This window comes from Bolinopsis microptera, chromosome 5, assembly GCF_026151205.1.
Source record: "Bolinopsis microptera isolate Bmic1 chromosome 5, MBARI_Bmic_1.0, whole genome shotgun sequence".
In the NCBI taxonomy this organism is placed as follows: Eukaryota; Metazoa; Ctenophora; class Tentaculata; order Lobata; family Bolinopsidae; genus Bolinopsis; species Bolinopsis microptera.
Window position 1 is genome coordinate 1,794,521 of NC_087076.1, and position 17,009 is coordinate 1,811,529.

Sequence of the window (17,009 nt, forward strand, 5' to 3'; positions counted from 1 at the left end):
TGTCAACCCTGTCTACATTTTTTTCTGGAATCCCCAATAAGAAAAACAAAATTTAAGAAAAACAATATTTTTATTTACCACAAAACAATCAATACATAATGTTATATTCATAAATAAATTCAAATTTGAATTTCAACCATATATATAAACAGCCCACCGGGGGAAATAATTATTTCTTTCTCCTAAATATTCATTTTGCCTCACCGATATTGTGCATTTTGCTGACAAATCAAACTATTTTCTGTTACAACACCTAAAATTCGAGAAAATTACGTCTCCCTCTGATGACAAAGCTTTGGTTTTGGAAACTTTTTCATTTAAGCTCTCTGCTTCATTCAATTTAATTTCATAATTATTTGATAGAGTAAGCAACCTATCATATTGGGTCTCTCAAGAGAAGCATCGTTTATCACTCTCTCTATGAACACTCCAATAATAGGAGCAGTATTCTGACTGTATCGTATCCAGTCTAACGTTTTACTTATACTAATACCATTATCAGCAGTGATCCTAGAAAAAATGACGTGAAATAAAGTTGCAAGTGCAAGTGGGATTCAATACGATGCTCTCGGCGCTCTCTCAAGGATATGGAGTTTGCAGGAAGGATGGTGTAATCTTGATCCCAGAGGCTAGCGGAGCAATTCCTTCTTACTCAACACAAGTCAAGGTTCGTTCAATATGGTCCCTAAATGTTCCTAAATGTTCCTAGATGTTCCTAAATGTTCCTAAATGTTCCCAAATGTTCCTTAATGTTCCAATAGCTTTCTGGTCGCTAGTTATACATTCATACTCAAGCCAAAGTTTAAATTAGCAATTCTGATACCGATGATTGTATTCTGATCCTCAATATATTGCTCTTCATCTAGTTATTTGTATTTGACTGACGGTTAGAATGAAATATCTTAACAAACGAGCTGTGCATTGTGCTGCACAAGATCTGCATCAACTTGTCATGCAAAATAGCACTATCACACTATATTTGATAGCTCCATGGAGATATGACTTGGAGATATGACTTGTGCCATCAACTGGTATTTCTCCTGAATTGTTTTGGAAGTGAACGCTTCTTAAAACTGTAAAAATATATCTTCCGAGCATTTCACCTCCGTTCTCACTGTAATATTTTAGCATAAATGCTAAAACTCTGCTTGTTACACATATCGTAGAATCGATGTGTTTTTACGCTAGCTAAAGTTGGAGTAATATTGCTTGTTATCGATGTTAAGTGTTTGCTTGTTAAAAAATCCGCAGCTTGTGCCGTCAGTAGAGCTGCTAATCGAAAACATCATGCGATTGAAAAGGGAGTGGTGACTGGCCAGTCATCGACTGGGGATAAAACTGGGGTAAATGTGATCCTTTTGTCAAAATAATTCCTGTACACTATTCCTCCAAACTTGCAGCTGAATACTTGTTCAGCCCAGTTGTTTCTCATTTTCTCGGATCATCGAATGAACATTTTTCGGAGGGTGTTGTATTTTGCATTCCTTGGCAACCACAAGAATAGATTGCAGTAGGTTTAAATGCAAGTTATATATGTTATGCACGCTAATTTAATTCTTCATCAAACCAAATATTTGTATAACTTTCCTGATACCTGAGAATTTTGAATAAAGAAATTCTTAAATGAACTATCTGTAATAATTCAATGCTTTGTGATTTAAAGCTAAATTTTAATCCGATTAAAAGCTTAATTTTAATCCAAAGGAAAACGATTGAAGAGGGGGTAGCTAAATAAATTGGGCTAAAATAAATCATTCAGCTGAAATACTCCTATTTTGCAGGCTCCTCCGTTAAGTTGCTATAATCGTCACAAAGTAGAATCTTTGACCAAAGGAAAAGTTTCAAAGTCTATTTTACTTGTGGCATTCCTTGACAACCAAAAGAAAAAATTGCAAAAGGTCCGAATCAAAGTTTGTGTTTCTGTGTAAGACAATTTGATGTAGACAAATTACCTTGGTTCTTGAAATAAACTAACAAGAATGATGCAATTTCAATCTGGGCAATTTGAATCAACAGATTTAAAAATTAATAATTTGAATCAATGTCTAAATACGAATAGTGTTGAACACCGTCCTTGTGTTGTTGGTTAATCCAGGAGAGCGGGACATAAATACTTCATTTCATTTCATTTCATTTCAATATGTAATGTGTAAAAAACCTCATTATATGAAAGTAGTGGATCACATTTAACGTAACCGATGTCTCTGGTATGTATAAACTTTTTCAGAACTAATACTCCATATTACAAAATATTTGGATGGTAAATCTGCTCCCACATTTCACATAACTAAGTACCTAGCATTTTAATGGGGGGTAATAAGATATCAAGGTCTTATGACATAATAGTGTTGGTGTAGGACTAAAGATAACCCATTATAAAAGTTAGTTGCTATGGTGCCTTGTTAGTTGCTACGGTGTAGTTCACCAACATAATATATCATAAATCAGAGCTACATTGTTATTTTTATGCGTCTGGATCAACACACATATAATATATTGGCATGGTTGCAAGAGAAAATGTTACGTAATTAAATAAAGTGTAAAGTGTAAAAGTAACCGTACACCCTGACATTACTAATGCCATTCGGGGCTACATGTGGCACCATAAGTTACCATGGTAACCAAAAATAATAGATGGGAGGGAGATCGTTTATACGTCGTTTAAAAAGCGTCTAAATTTGACGGATGGGTATACAATGTGACCCGTGACGTTCCATTTTATGACGTGATTAACTAAAGGAAAAACACAACAGATGTAAATGATAACAAGCAGCTGCACAGATAAAAGAAGTCACACAATGTCCTGCTCCAGCCATCCAGTGCTCATTTCTAGATACCCGTAATGCATGATATCCTTCAAACATAAACATTGCTGTATCCACTATTTCTACCTTTAATTTCCAAGTTATTTGAATTAAAGTCCATTAAGGCCACGTGACCATCAGTGGAGCGTATCATTGGTGGATGGAAGGTACATTAGTTGTGTAGGAGTATTATACAGGTGGTTCAGATATGTTATATGATCGTTTCTGTTCCGTTCTATTTGTTGTTTCTTGTTTGATAGTCCTTAGTGTGCACTAGAGAAGAGTGATATAGATTATAGGTGCTATATAAAGATACAGCTGTCTGCAACAGAGTAGTAGATGTCAAAAAGGAGACGGGTTCGGCACTTAATGCCGAACCGAGTGGCGCTAAAAGACTTGGTATCGGCGAGGAAGGAGCTAGCTGCTGCTCTAGTTAGACATCAGGAGTTGGCTAATAAGATAGTAGTGAGACCTACAGGGCCGGGAAGAGGGGGTTCCAGGCTGCCCAGGGTGAGTCATACAAGCCACTATCTTCCTATCTTACCCTTATTTCATCCTGTAGGATAGAATTTTGGATAAATTTCTTGATAGTCTGGGTCATTTTCAATAATGCATAAATTGTATCATAAACAAATACGTGAAGTAGCTTAAATTACAAATTACTAAAATGTAGGGTCTAACTCTTAAAAGATGTCTCTTTGATATTGACGATGACGTTATCATGACTCGTAGCAGGTAGTTTTAAATATTGCTATTATCCATCATCCATGCTAAAATACTCTCAATTACTGAGCTGTGACGATTGTATGTCGATAACGGTGGGGAGAAAGCGCAAGATTGTTTTGACACGTGATAATGTTTCATTGATTTGATAGGTCGATGTTGCATGCTGATTGTCACGTGTCAAACCAAATCTGATCCCGCGTTTTTGGCCGTTGCTTCGGAGACTAAAACCTACAAAATCTCAACGCTTGCGCCCACACAAATATCACCGCTTATGCCCGTGTAAATTCAACTCCGTAAATGTCACTACTAGTACCCACTATCTACACGTTCATTTAGTTATTAAAACTACTATATTTAATGCGGTTGTTCAATGAGCCACTGCAGAGTTAAAACTAGGTACAAGTTTCTCACATATTCTAACCACACACTAGTTTTTCTTGTGACAAATCTCATGATCATATCGCTGGTGTCGTTAGGTTGAAACTGCAAGTAGGGCGCCATGTGTCTGTGATAACGTGTTTGTTCAGTTGCCATTCGGGGACACGGCAGTGGTCTTTAAATACGTATTGCATATCATCGTAAAGATCGCTATTGTTATCTGCTAACATGTTACAGGCCCGCACGTTACAATGCATCTCACAGAGGCGACAATGATCGGGAAATAGTGTGTAATATTTAAAATATTTTATGGGAAGTTTTTTGTTCCTTGAAAAACCACATGCTGTGTGTTTTTGTATCTGGTGGTTACAAATTATTCACTATTCAGCCTGGATACGACGTTTTGATCAAAAATGATTGGTAGAAATTCCAGAAAAAGCTGGAATAATAGACGGAATAATATATATTGATCATTTTCATGCAATGCTATGATGATTATTCAGGGTGGCTTCTTTACTCCAATATTAACTCTATCGCACTACAACCTATATCATCGGTATAGTTATGTTTAATATATGCTTGAGTAGGAGTTGCCTCGTCATCCATTCTACTAAACCTGCCGCAATATCTACTTGCGACCACTTTTTTTATCGGACAAAAGAATTTCTTACAATAACATGCCAACCAGTAATTCGGTCCTAAGATGTTCTTGTTACTAAATCTTGTTCTAAACAATTGTTGTTAAATAGATCGCTTCGTACGAATTAAATTTTACATTACCTTCACATGGACAAGTTGGATCTTGGTATAGACTGATTTCTAGAATCTAGATCATACTCTAAGTTAATCTAGCAGCAGTCCAACATTGAGCTCAACTGTTGGTGGATCATTAAGAAAAGCTAATAACTGAAAATAACTAAAATGATCACTGATAAAGGGAAATTTTAATAAATATATCCTTGTAATCAAGAAAATAATACTGTGGGGGTAAAAACCAGTTAAATATTTCTTTGATGTTTTTTCTTTCCATTGTCTTCACTTCGCAAGACACCTTGGCTTTTTATTTATTTTTTACCGCATTCCTTTTTATGTCTTGATCTCTACCTCTCTAGGATCTGTTTCTTTCTTGATTAATTATGTCACTGTAATTACCTTTATTATACCTACATGTATTCTATGGTTTATGCTTCTATTTAGTTTAGTGTGGTTTACAATAAAAGATTTTTTAATTGTGTCTTTGCCTTAATATGATGAGTTATACTTTAAACTTTTGTTCACTTTTACACATTTGCTCACATCACTCACAGTCATACCACCTACCTTGTGTTGTTGGTTAATCATATGAGCGGGATATAAATACCTCATTTCATTTCAGTTCATTTTTCTATAAATGTTTCATTCATATATTTTAACATGTATAATTTCAAGGTGGCGCTACATACTTTAAATTCTATTTTTTAGTTTCTGAGGAATACGTTCAATCAACAACAAAGATTGTTTAACCTTACTCAATTTGGTCAAAGAAATCATGAAACATCTCCAAAAAGCTGACTCCGTCAAGATGAAAACAGCTAGATTAGAATTTAGATTTCACAAATATGCCAACTTCAGTACTCATCGGTTTTCATCGTCTCTGAACAGATTGTTCCTTCGTTTGCATTGGTCCACGAATAAGACCTACAGGAATTATATCAAGATCTAAATTCCTCCAAACATTTTTGAAAAGTGCAATTTTTAAGTTTGTACTCATGTCGATACATTGACACTTTTCATTTTTAGCGTAAAACGTTGTTTCTCTTTCAGAATGCAGAGGGAACGTTGTACGGACATTTTGTGCCAGTGCCCAAGACCTTCTTAACAAGGTTAGTTGTTAGCAATATATTATACTATTTTCTTTAAAAATACAATAAAATTACTGAAAATGGCCTGAAAGAAGTGTTGAGAGTTAACCATACCATCCTTAACCCAGTTCTTTGGTTCTTGTCAATACACCTATATTCATTAAACCTTGTGTTTTCCTACAATTCTAATTATGCACGCTCTCAAACTTGAATATTTTACCACTCCATCTCTAGTTGTTGAATAGGATACGTCTACCATCGAACTCTGTACAGAGTGTCTGCCAACTCTGACTGTATTGTTATTGTGTTGATTAACAGAGGGCAGGAAAACAAGCACTTGTCTGCCGTTTTGTCGTGAACTAGTTAGTAACATGTTCACCGCTAGACAGTAACGAGTGAGCGTTGGTGGCTGACTGTAATTTGTAGATTAAATAGGTGTGTCGAGGTTAATGTTAACATAATGTTAGGTTGTTAGATAACCTAATATTATATATTTAGTGGTTAGTAATCTGAGAAACTTTATAACAATTGCTCAGAGTATCTCATTGTACGTTGGAATTGTATTAATTCTGCACACGCGAAAACTTGCATATTTCATTGTTATAAAAAAAAACTTCAAAGCCATACGCAATAAGAACTGAGAGGCTATTCAATCAAAGAGGCCCGCTGTTTTCAAACGGTTCTCAATTCAATCACTCTGAAAAGAGCTTGCATTTAAAAGTTGCTGGCGGCAAATCAATAAGTACATATAAAGCTGATTGAGAATCGAATTGTTCGTCTCACAAAGCAAATTAAACTTATAGCATAACAATTGGAAAAATAACTAAACTTCGGAAAACTGTTTATATTCCTGCTTATTGCCTATTGGCTATTACTGCCTATTGCCTATTATACAGTGCTCACTGATTTACCGATTCAGATTATCATCTTCAATTTCAGGCGAGGAGACATAATCCTGTTCACAGAGAATGCGTGTGATATTATGTATCTAGAGGAGATGTACAGCAGAAAAATACGGGAATTGTACGAACAGCAGATTAAAACAGTTGACGATCTCAATAAATCGATCCTCTTTTACGGCAGTAAAACTCCGGTAAGATAAATATTCAATCCTGTTATGAATTTGAATTGCTAACTTTGACTTCTTCGAGCTGATTTGTCGATGATGATAAAACAAGCAGAGGCTTAACGACCGTTTCTATCCTATGAGACATATGAAATAAGATGAATGGTATCCACACAATGGTTTTACATAATGGTTTTACCCTTATCACTAGTGGCGAAGGAAACATTCCAATATGATGTGTACAGTTGAATGTGTGGGTATTTTAGGATATTATTTCACCTGAGAACGGCAGATAAGATCCACAAGACGCTGTTGCATGTTCAAATAACCACAGTTCTCAATTTGTGTTGGGTTCATTAAGATCTGGATTTATAAGCATGAGACGAATAAGAGGTAAAATTATGACAAAGTCAATCCAGTGAAATCAGCTAATACGTTCATTTTTGTTCATTTCATGAATGCAAGTCTTGATAAAGCGTAAATATCGACATGCTAGCACATCATTGAGGTTACATTTTATAAAAACGGAGTCCTCAGACACCAGACCATGTCCAAAGAATCGTCCAAACTTCTGTTCACTATTGAGCGCACGCGATTAAAAATTTTTCAATATAAGTTGCCTATCGTAATAGTATAATTTGCATTACGAACGCGCGCGCATGTCTTGCTTTTCTGATACATGGATTCAACTAGATCAAACTAAATCCTTGATAACTAGGTTGTCTGATAACGTGTTTACTGCTAACAATGGTTCTGAAGCATTTTTATTTATCTAATTAGGTTCTGGCCTGGTCAACCCCCTGTCACCCGATCTTGAGGTGACGTGCGACACCTCGGTGACCCAATCAATGTCTGGAAGGCTGCAAATTTTCACATGCCAAATTCACAAGATTCTTAAAGAGTTGTGCGAGATGATGATACATAGAGGCCGCAGAATTATGAGGAATACCAGATCCTGGTGGAACCTAAGCGATCCATGATATCACGACAGGCCCTACTGATACAGCTAGATCAACCTAAATCCTTGATAACTGCGTTGTCTGATAACGTGTTTACTGCTTACAATGGTTCTGAAGCATTTTTATTTATCTAAATACCGATAAAATCGTAAACCATGCTCTTACTAAATCAACTAAACATGTTCATCTAACGTGGATGTATAGTGTATACTGTATCCGGTATCGTGATTTGTGGCCAAACGAAACGGTCGTATCTGAGCCCCACCGTAAACCTGCCCATAACCATGACAATTGATAATTAAATTTGCGTTTGGCTTGTCACAAGACTAAAACAGTTTTTGTCTCAATAAATTCTTATGGGATTTTTTAACCCAATGTAAAAGTGAGTGATTCGGAATAAACTTCCAAAAATGTATCGATCTAAGTAAGTTATATAATATAATCAATGAAACACGACAGCGTGCACCGTGGACTCCTCATGAAGATCCTCCTGGCATATGGCATTCCCAAGGAGATTGTAGGCTTGATACAAAGAATGTATGCAGATACTTTTGCTCGTGTGATCACCGAGGGTGGTCTGAGTGAAGCATTCTTTATTCTAGCAGGAGTGATGCAGGGAGACACCTTGGCACCCTATCTATTCATAATCGTAATTAACTACATTATGAGGGTGTCCCTAGAGGGTAAGGACTTTGGGTTTACTCTACACCCTAGAAGAAGCCGACGCTATCCGGCTGTCAAGGTCACTGATGCGGACTTTGCTGACGACCTTGCTCTTATAACAGATAGTGTTGCAGAGGCACAAGATTTCCTCAGGAGTCTGGAACTTGCCGCTAACTCAGTTGGACTCCACCTGAACGAGGGGAAAACTAAGTACATGGGAATCAACATAAGAGATGAAGATAGCCCGACTCTGGTTGCTGGGAGCGGGAAGACCATCGAGAAAGTCGATGACTTTGTATATTTGGGTAGTAGAATGAAGAGCTCGGAGAAGGACTTCGAAGTGAGGAAAGCTAAGGCATGGGGAGCGTGTCACCAGATGAAGCTTGTATGGAAGTCGGATATGCGTAGAGATCTCAAGATACGACTGTTCTTGGGTACAGTTGAGTCCATCCTTCTATATGGCTCAGAAACATGGACTGTCAGCCAGACCCTCGCAAAACGTATTGATGGATTTTATACGAGAATGCTGAGGATGGCACCTCATCAGAGCATCTGATAAGATAGCTTAACGGAGGATGAGACTCGCAGGTCATCTAGCCAGACATGAGGAACTTCTGAGTCATCAACTTCTCTTCTGGGAACCCCTTCAAGGACATCGTCGAAGGGGAAGACCACACCTCACGTATATTGATATCCTTCGGAAGGACACGGGGCTTGACGACAGCAAGGAGATTAACAAACTCTTGCTGGATAGACAGATTTGGAAAAAAAAAACTATCTCTGTTCGGACGTTGAAGCCGCCCTAAGTCGAGAGTAAGTAGACATAATATGTATACCCAGAGCCCTCTATTTTTGTTAGATTTTGACTACTGTGTGGTATTTAGTGAGACTGATGATGTCTGCGACATTTTCTTCGGAACTAAATACCATAATCTGTACAGTTTAGGAGTTCTGCATAAAATTATGAATTTCTCTTATACGCTTCTGGGTGACTCAGCTGAAAGATCAAACTATCCTTCTAGTTCCGACGTTTGTTCTGTTAACGTACAGTGGCGTAACGTTGCCTGTGGGCGCCCCCGCCGAAAATGCAACGTCTGTTAAAGTAAACCTGTGTAACATGTCTAACGTTCTGCTTATTTCAAACTTTTACCCTAAATACTATACAGTATACATTAATATATTGTGTTTGAACTACCATATCGTTAAATCTCTTAAGTCATCCCTTGGGTAAGCAAATTCCTACCGGACCGAATCTCTACCGCCACAATCACATCGATTAAAAATACCGGACCAAATTATTATTGGACCAGTTAAATTCCGGTATTTGGCACTTGTATAGAAAATCGCAAGAGGGTTCGGGTAAACTATCCTGGGCTCAAAATAAAACTTTTACCGAAGCTTAGAACATACTTTTTTGCGAGGCATATTTAATTTTACCCCACCTCCCCCAAAAATCAATTTGATTCGTTGATATCGAGCATCAACAGTCTCTTTACGATCATTCAACGACAATTCTGTTTTTACAGTTTCGGTCAACTTCGAATATTTATTTTAACTAACTACAGTTTTTTTCCGATTTCATTTCTGAACTATCCTTATGAGTATTGCTGAAAGCACAGTGTAAGGCCTACACGGACCGCCTCTAACTAGCCAATCCCTGTTTACATGCCGTGTAGCAGGGGACTAGAAAGAGCTAAACTAGTATCTCAAATATACATTTTTGTCTAAACATGGCGTTTAAACCCCTTTTTGTCTAGCTCCTTAGAAAGTTGAATACAACCAGTAAATCTAAATAGACCAGCTGGTAACGGATCCATCTGATCATTGGCAGCAAATTCTGATCTCAAAAATGCAAAATAATAATCGCCGAATAGATGATAGATCAGTGATTATGTTTGTGGGAAATCATCTGAAAAAATTAATAGTTTATTTTTCCATCGGTCACACGATTTCATGTCAACTCATTGATACCCTAGCAGAGTTCTGATATACCAGAAACAAGTTGAGGTTTATTGATCTCACATCTCCTTGACAAGCAGGCAGGTCAGACGATCAGCCATGCCTCAAACTATAAGACAGCGTTGGCATGCTCAAAGATCCTACCGTGCTTGTTGTTCATAAACGTACAAGTTTAAGGTTGCTGTTAAAACACGAGTGAGGTCAATTGGGTATGGATTTTCGTCAATAAATGAGTTAGTCGCATATAAGAATTGTAACATAATATACCAAATGATCATGTAACCGAGACTGTACTAAATCTGAGGAAACCGCATTGTTTAGTCTTGAACAATAAATATCTCCAAGAACAATAAGGCCATACAAGAATTAAATTAAAATTCTATATTCTGACTGTGGTTGTGAATGTATGTACTTTTGTCTTCGTCAATCCACAGCAAGCAAATAGGACAGTAGGTTCTAAGAATTTTAACTGACTTCTTAAGATCACCTTGTCGGCTTTTATTGATAGTAGCAAGTATGACGCTGCAAAGTCGTACCGCACCTAAATCGTTCAAAAATGGATAGCTGTGTGAACCATTAAATTCTTTAATAACCTTTCTCCTACAGTAAATTTTCTGTCTGGATGCCATAAAACTTACTCGGCAGCTAAAGAACACGTACTCATATACCACAAGTTTATTTTCGATACAAACCGTAAAATCAAGTGCGGTTCTTTAGGATGGCCTGTTATTTGGAATTTCTGTTAGTTTGATGGTTTCAAATACCACGCAACAAATCCCCTTTAAACTGAAGATAATGAAGAATATTAAAGATAGTTCTATGTGCATGAGACAGTGAGATATTACCGTCCCAGCATGACGACGTCTTTTGTTACTCTCATTTAAAAGTTTATATCTAGTAAAAAGACCAGTACAAGTAGTGAAATGGTGCGGGCGGTTTAATTGGACAATGGCAAAGGGCAGTTATCTTTTGTACGAACTATTAAGTATCATTTCTAGTAAGGTCTATCGTTTGCTGTTTTGTTGAACACGACTGTACGCTAATAAAAGCAAGAGTGAATTCTGGACTGTAAGTTTGATTATTGAGCCTTATTTTGATTTTAGTAATGGCGGTCGATCTGGATTGAAATTCTAGCCGGGGCCGGAAGAGGATTTCCAATCGCGAACTCAGCAGTCCTCAGTCTCCAGATTGAGACTGTAAAGTGTTAAGTCAGGGGTCCTGTAGTAGGATAAGTTGTTGTCAAAATCTAACATTGTTCATCAGATCTGACCTCATGTTCCCCGTTTATAACCTTTGGAACTGAACGATTAATCTGCAACTAAACCGCAGGGCGAGTACAGTCTAAACTTTATCCGTGGAAAGTTCTACAGTGACCGTGACATAGCAGTACAGCCCGGTCATTTACCCACCCACTACCTTAACTCGCTGACACGACACATCAAGCTCAGTTCAGTACTCCGGCCACGTGCTCCTGTTGGTCCTCCTACTGGCACACCCTTCGGTGTCGACCCTGTTGTCAAAAACATCAAGCTTCCTGTTCCAGGTTTTTGTACTTTCCTCTTATTTAAACTCGTACAGTTTAGATGGATATTTAAGCAGAGATTTTGTTGTGAAGTATTGTAATTGAAGGTTTTGTTGTGAAGTATTGTAATTGAAGGTTTTGTTGTGAAGTATTGTAATTGAAGGTTTTGTTGTGAAGTATTGTAATTGTTGGAATGGCAGTAACACTATGATAACCAGGACTGACCGATGTTATGGAGAGTTCTGATGATGTAGAAGAATATGATGGACAGTTGGTGGTGAAACGAGATAAAAAAGAAAAGAGTTCGCCTTCTCCTGTGGACAAGAACAAACTGCCGCCCATTCAGGTACTGATTTTTTGAAGTCAGGAGATCTTCCAACAAAGACCGACTGTTATAAGTATTGGCTGTTTCTGGCGGTGAAAATAGAATTTTTTTTTTTTTTTCTTTTTTTCTTTTCTTTTAAATATGCAACCTACTAAAACCAATGGGGCCCTCCCCGGGGTCATTACTCTCGCATTTGCGAGAGTCGTCCCAAAGGTGTGAAAGTAGGTCAAGATTTGTTCCCACCAAGCCCTGGCATCGCTATTTGCTGACCATATGCCTTCACTGAAGGTATGTTTTTAGAGAGTGGAGGCCGACCGTCAGCTTGGGATGCAGGGCCAAGTGGTCAACAACGTCTAGGCCCCCTTCCACATGGCCTGGGCCATGTTGGTTTTGGCAGATACTGTGGTAATAAGATATGAAGTGAATGAGTGAAATGAAGTGATTGAAAAGGGTGTAAAAGAGGAAGAGCTTGGTGAAAATAGAATCTGAAATAACTCAGTACCACTAATAATATCTTTGTCGAGCAACTAACAATATCTTTATTTCCTCGCCACCTTTTCAGTTTTCTAAGAAATACGACCCTCGTCCTGCGAAGGGTGGAGGATCTCCAACACTCCACAAAGTCAAATTGAATTCAGACACTCTGGGTCTACATGGAACTAACGCACTGCCCCCGCAAAAAGGAACAAGTGAAATCCCAACATTACCTAAAGTTATGACTGGTGGGTTAAACGAGTTGTAATTATGAGATGAGTTTTGGTTTCATTTTTAGTTCTTGCTATTCTGCCCAAAAAACTTGGACGCAAGCAAACCAGGCACAAATTTAAACTGATGATCCCCCAGATATTTGTCTGAAGGAGTCTAGAACCACCAAATGATTGTTTTCACTCGTACATAATAATTACTAATTATTAATATTTATTACTAATAATCGATCGGTTACCAAATATCTTCTTTTACGCTTGGTTTCAGGTCAGGCAGTTCACGACATTAATCAATAACTCTTTTTATGTTTTATTGATATCTACCACTTTAGGTCCCTCCGCAAAAGGAAAGAGCCAAGGGGATTGGAAGAAGTTAGGCACATTGATTGGTAGTGTTAACGTTTTGAAGAGACTTGGAGAGAGTAAGCAAAAAGAAAGAGAAACGCTTAAGGAAGCAGAGGAAGCCAAGGTTAGCACTGGCCTGCAGTCTCAATTTACATGTCCTTGTTACAATTTTATTTTCCAAGTTTTAAAGAAACTTGGCATGTTCACCGATGTTATCTTCCTTTTTTAAAACTATGTTCCGACAGGATCAAAAGCCGATTTACAGAAGTGCGATGGCAATGGACATCCACTTTTTGAAGGAGAATCGTCGTCATATTAGTGAGTACTAAAGATGATATAAGTGCTCATGTAGAGCTAGGTAAAGTGATTTAGAGTGAAGAAAGAGCGATAGCGAGTGACAAAAAATCACAATTCACAACCACGCACGTCGCCTGTCACCTCAAAATGTAATTTCCAGTATCACGTTAACAGTTAACAGGTTACACAGATTTAAATATTTTATTTTAAATAAGTCTGACGAGCTAGTTTCACAGGCAGAGGTGATCCTGAAGCAGCTCTTGGTGCAGACATGTCGTTAGACGATATTCTTTTAGGACTGAGTAAGTGTCGTTAAAACTTTCATTTATCGATATTTAAAAATACTTAAACTTTCTATTTTTTTTCGAGTAGCAGCCTGATGTTGGTTCCAAATCCTATACAGTATTCATCCGTTACCGCAGACGGCATAAGTTATGTTGTTAATAAGTATCTGTTTTTTTTCAGAGGATAGACACGGAAAGAAGCCCGTACTCCCCCCACTTCAAGTGCAGTGGAGTCCTGAAGTAGATAAAAGAGAAAGACAGGAGAGACAAGAAAGAGAGGAGAAAGAGGAGTTGGTGGCAGAAGAAACCCTGTCTCGGAAAGGCTCTGGAAACACTCGCAAATCTCCAAAACAGTCCAACACAGCTACACCCCGCAGGTTTTTCTAGTCATAGAATGGATAATGTATATTGTATAAGTTTTCTCAATATCTTCTTAGTCGCAAAAAAGGAAGGAAAATAATCTGGTTTGTCGTACATAACAGCTTAAATAAATATTTCAGGACATCACCTTACCCAGTTGGTGGGTCGAGAAATTCTCCGGATACCTCTGTGAAGAAACCTTCTCCTGTAGCCAATTCTACCTCACTAAACGGCAAGATGATCTCACCGTTTGGCGAAAAGACTGTGTCACCTGGTTCAAAAACTGGGTCACGCGTTGGCTCAAAAGAAGGCAGCAGGAAGGGCTCTGGAAAACCTGTTGAAGAACCAGTTTCAGAACCACCTCAACCCCCTATCAGTAAGTATACAAACTTAAAGCTATTTACAATACTGTGAAGCTTTAAAATTACGAGTTCTTCTATCGGGTAGTGGTGCATCAATATTTATTGAAATTTAGTGAGAAAGTCACTATTGTGACGGTACATTAGAACTAGACAGAAACATTAGAACTAGACAGAAACACTACTACAAATGATTTTCTCACTACAGTTTACCAATCAAATTGGTCTCCCGACGCAGCTGAACAGGAGCTGCCGGATATTCAGATTGATGTTGATATGGTGAATGCTGACATGGATGAGTATCAAGATCACGTTCAGCAGGCTAGGATGCTTCTTGCCCTGCAACAACAGCAACAACAGGTAAGTTATGCGATAGTGTGCTGCTGTGTGCGATAATGTGCTGTTGTTTACTTACCTGTAATTATCAAAGTCCAAGAGAAATAAACCGATTATATGCAGAATAAACTTCTTAGCAAACCCAATTAAATCTCGCACTTTGATCTTGATAGTCCATTTCTTATGCTTAACTTTGCAGCTTGAAATGGAGGAGGAAGAATTAAGAAGATTAGAGGAGGAAGAGGCAATACTAGGTGGCAGTCCTAACAGTATTCCTGCTCTGTTCGTCGATGACACTGATCAGGTTCACTATATATATACTTCTACATTATATTCCATACGCCCATACAGTTTCAAAACATTTTTTTGTATGCTTCTTCTTGCTGATCATTGTTACTCTTATCTGAATTTCTTATATTTATCTCGGTCAAGTTTCTATCATTAACAAACTTCATGTCAGGTGTATGTGGGAGAGATATATGGAGACGTTGAGCCTGATCGGAGTCTCAATCCGAATGTTCCATTCGACTACATGGGTTTGGTGAGGAGTCTGTCTCGGCATGATAACGCAGCGGAAACAGGCGAACTCGCATTACAGGTTCGGAGTTTTTTATTTGGAAGGGCTGGTTTGTCAAGTCTGATGTGTGTTTGATACTTTATTTTATAAACAAAGGTTAGACCACTACTTATAATATTAGCTCTGTAACATAGTTTGTTTATCTGCAGAGTCAGTCTCTGGGAGGTGGAGGATCAATGTCCCAGCCTCTACAACCGGGTCTGTACGTCATGAGACCCTCCAATACTGCTGCACAACAACTTGGTCCCCAATCTGGTCCCCAACTTGGTCCCCAAACCGCACAGTGAGTGTAATTAATATAACTTTCAGTTTGAAAGTAAGTTTTGTAGTCCATTTGATTTAGATCGTATGATGGTAAGTATCGAACTGTAGTTCTTATGCCGAGATGAAAGTATTAAAAAGACGTTTAATCACTGACGTTTTATTTACTGTAAACTTTAGTATAACCAATCACGTGATAACAATTTTAATGTATGTGGTATATCAATGGTATACCGTTAAACACGGATAAATACCAGCACCAGACTGTCAAAAAAACCATTAATTTTAAGTCACATGTTAATCATTTCCATGAAACCCAGCCGCCTTATTTTATTCGTGAAATGTGATTGGTTCTGCAAGCTGAAGGTTGCCGGTGAGGTACAAATCTCAATTTATCAAATCTCAAGCTAACTGTCAATATATTGAAACGGAGTTATTACTTGATTTGGTAAATTGATAAACTTTATAGAGATACAGAGATTATAAAATATAATTCAATTGATAAACTTTATAGAGATACAGAGATTATAAAATGTAATTCAATATATTATACTATTTTGAATATACTATGTATTAACAGTATATCTAAAATAATAACTGATACAGTTGGTATTGTTTCTCTGAAGGTTATCGAGCAGATCATTGAGCGGAAGCGTGACGAATAGAGAAGGTATGTTGAGTAGAGAAGGTATTAGAAGAGGAGCTGGTTCCAGTAGAGGAGCTGGTTCTAGCCCTAGTTCCAGTACGTCTGTGAGGAGGATTAGCAGCCATGTTCACACCAATAGTCTCTCGTTTCACCCATACCCAGAAAGGCATCTTCTCTTTTCCACTGTAATAGGAATCCTGAGCAAGCATGTAAGAAGGTAGGTTGGTGGCATCTCTTCGTCTTCGGACAGTAGAATCTTTAGGGTAGAGCATGTCCTGTAGACTAATCAGGTGGGAGAGTAATTCCTCAGTCTCAGCTCCAGGTCCAAGATTGGTGAGAACTCTGGTTATCAGGTTTTTAGGGTAACCAAGCTTGGTGGCATACTGTCTGAAGGAGGTGTCAGTTAATTGAGAGGGATTTAGTTGTTCAGGTAGGTGGAGGTTAGGTTCCAGAACAAAGGGTAAGGAGGAGGGTTCCACGATGAAAAATGTCTGTCTGGTAGGAACTGTAGAGACTATTTCAGATGGAATAAAAGGGGTCGAGGTAGTAGTAGAGGGTTCCATTGAAAAATATAGTGGATGTCGAAGAATTGTTGTA

The 17,009-nt window shown here is 37.9% G+C and overlaps 1 protein-coding gene across 3 annotated transcripts in view; it reads left to right on the forward strand.

Moving 5' to 3' along the window:
• Window positions 1-500: 500 nt before the first annotated feature.
• LOC134814847 (uncharacterized) overlaps window positions 501-17,009 on the forward strand; it is an 82,070-nt gene continuing 65,561 nt past the window's right edge. For all 3 annotated transcript variants that reach the window (XM_063823143.1, XM_063823144.1, XM_063823145.1), the window contains exons 1-15: window positions 501-667; window positions 5,712-5,770; window positions 6,689-6,842; window positions 11,726-11,939; window positions 12,137-12,264; window positions 12,806-12,965; window positions 13,280-13,416; window positions 13,538-13,610; window positions 13,826-13,891; window positions 14,055-14,250; window positions 14,374-14,609; window positions 14,801-14,952; window positions 15,128-15,232; window positions 15,389-15,526; window positions 15,655-15,788. In XM_063823143.1, the coding sequence (XP_063679213.1) occupies window positions 563-667; window positions 5,712-5,770; window positions 6,689-6,842; window positions 11,726-11,939; window positions 12,137-12,264; window positions 12,806-12,965; window positions 13,280-13,416; window positions 13,538-13,610; window positions 13,826-13,891; window positions 14,055-14,250; window positions 14,374-14,609; window positions 14,801-14,952; window positions 15,128-15,232; window positions 15,389-15,526; window positions 15,655-15,788 (2,057 nt within the window). In that variant the 5' untranslated portion in view covers window positions 501-562. The remainder of the gene's footprint in view (window positions 668-5,711; window positions 5,771-6,688; window positions 6,843-11,725; window positions 11,940-12,136; window positions 12,265-12,805; window positions 12,966-13,279; window positions 13,417-13,537; window positions 13,611-13,825; window positions 13,892-14,054; window positions 14,251-14,373; window positions 14,610-14,800; window positions 14,953-15,127; window positions 15,233-15,388; window positions 15,527-15,654; window positions 15,789-17,009) is intronic.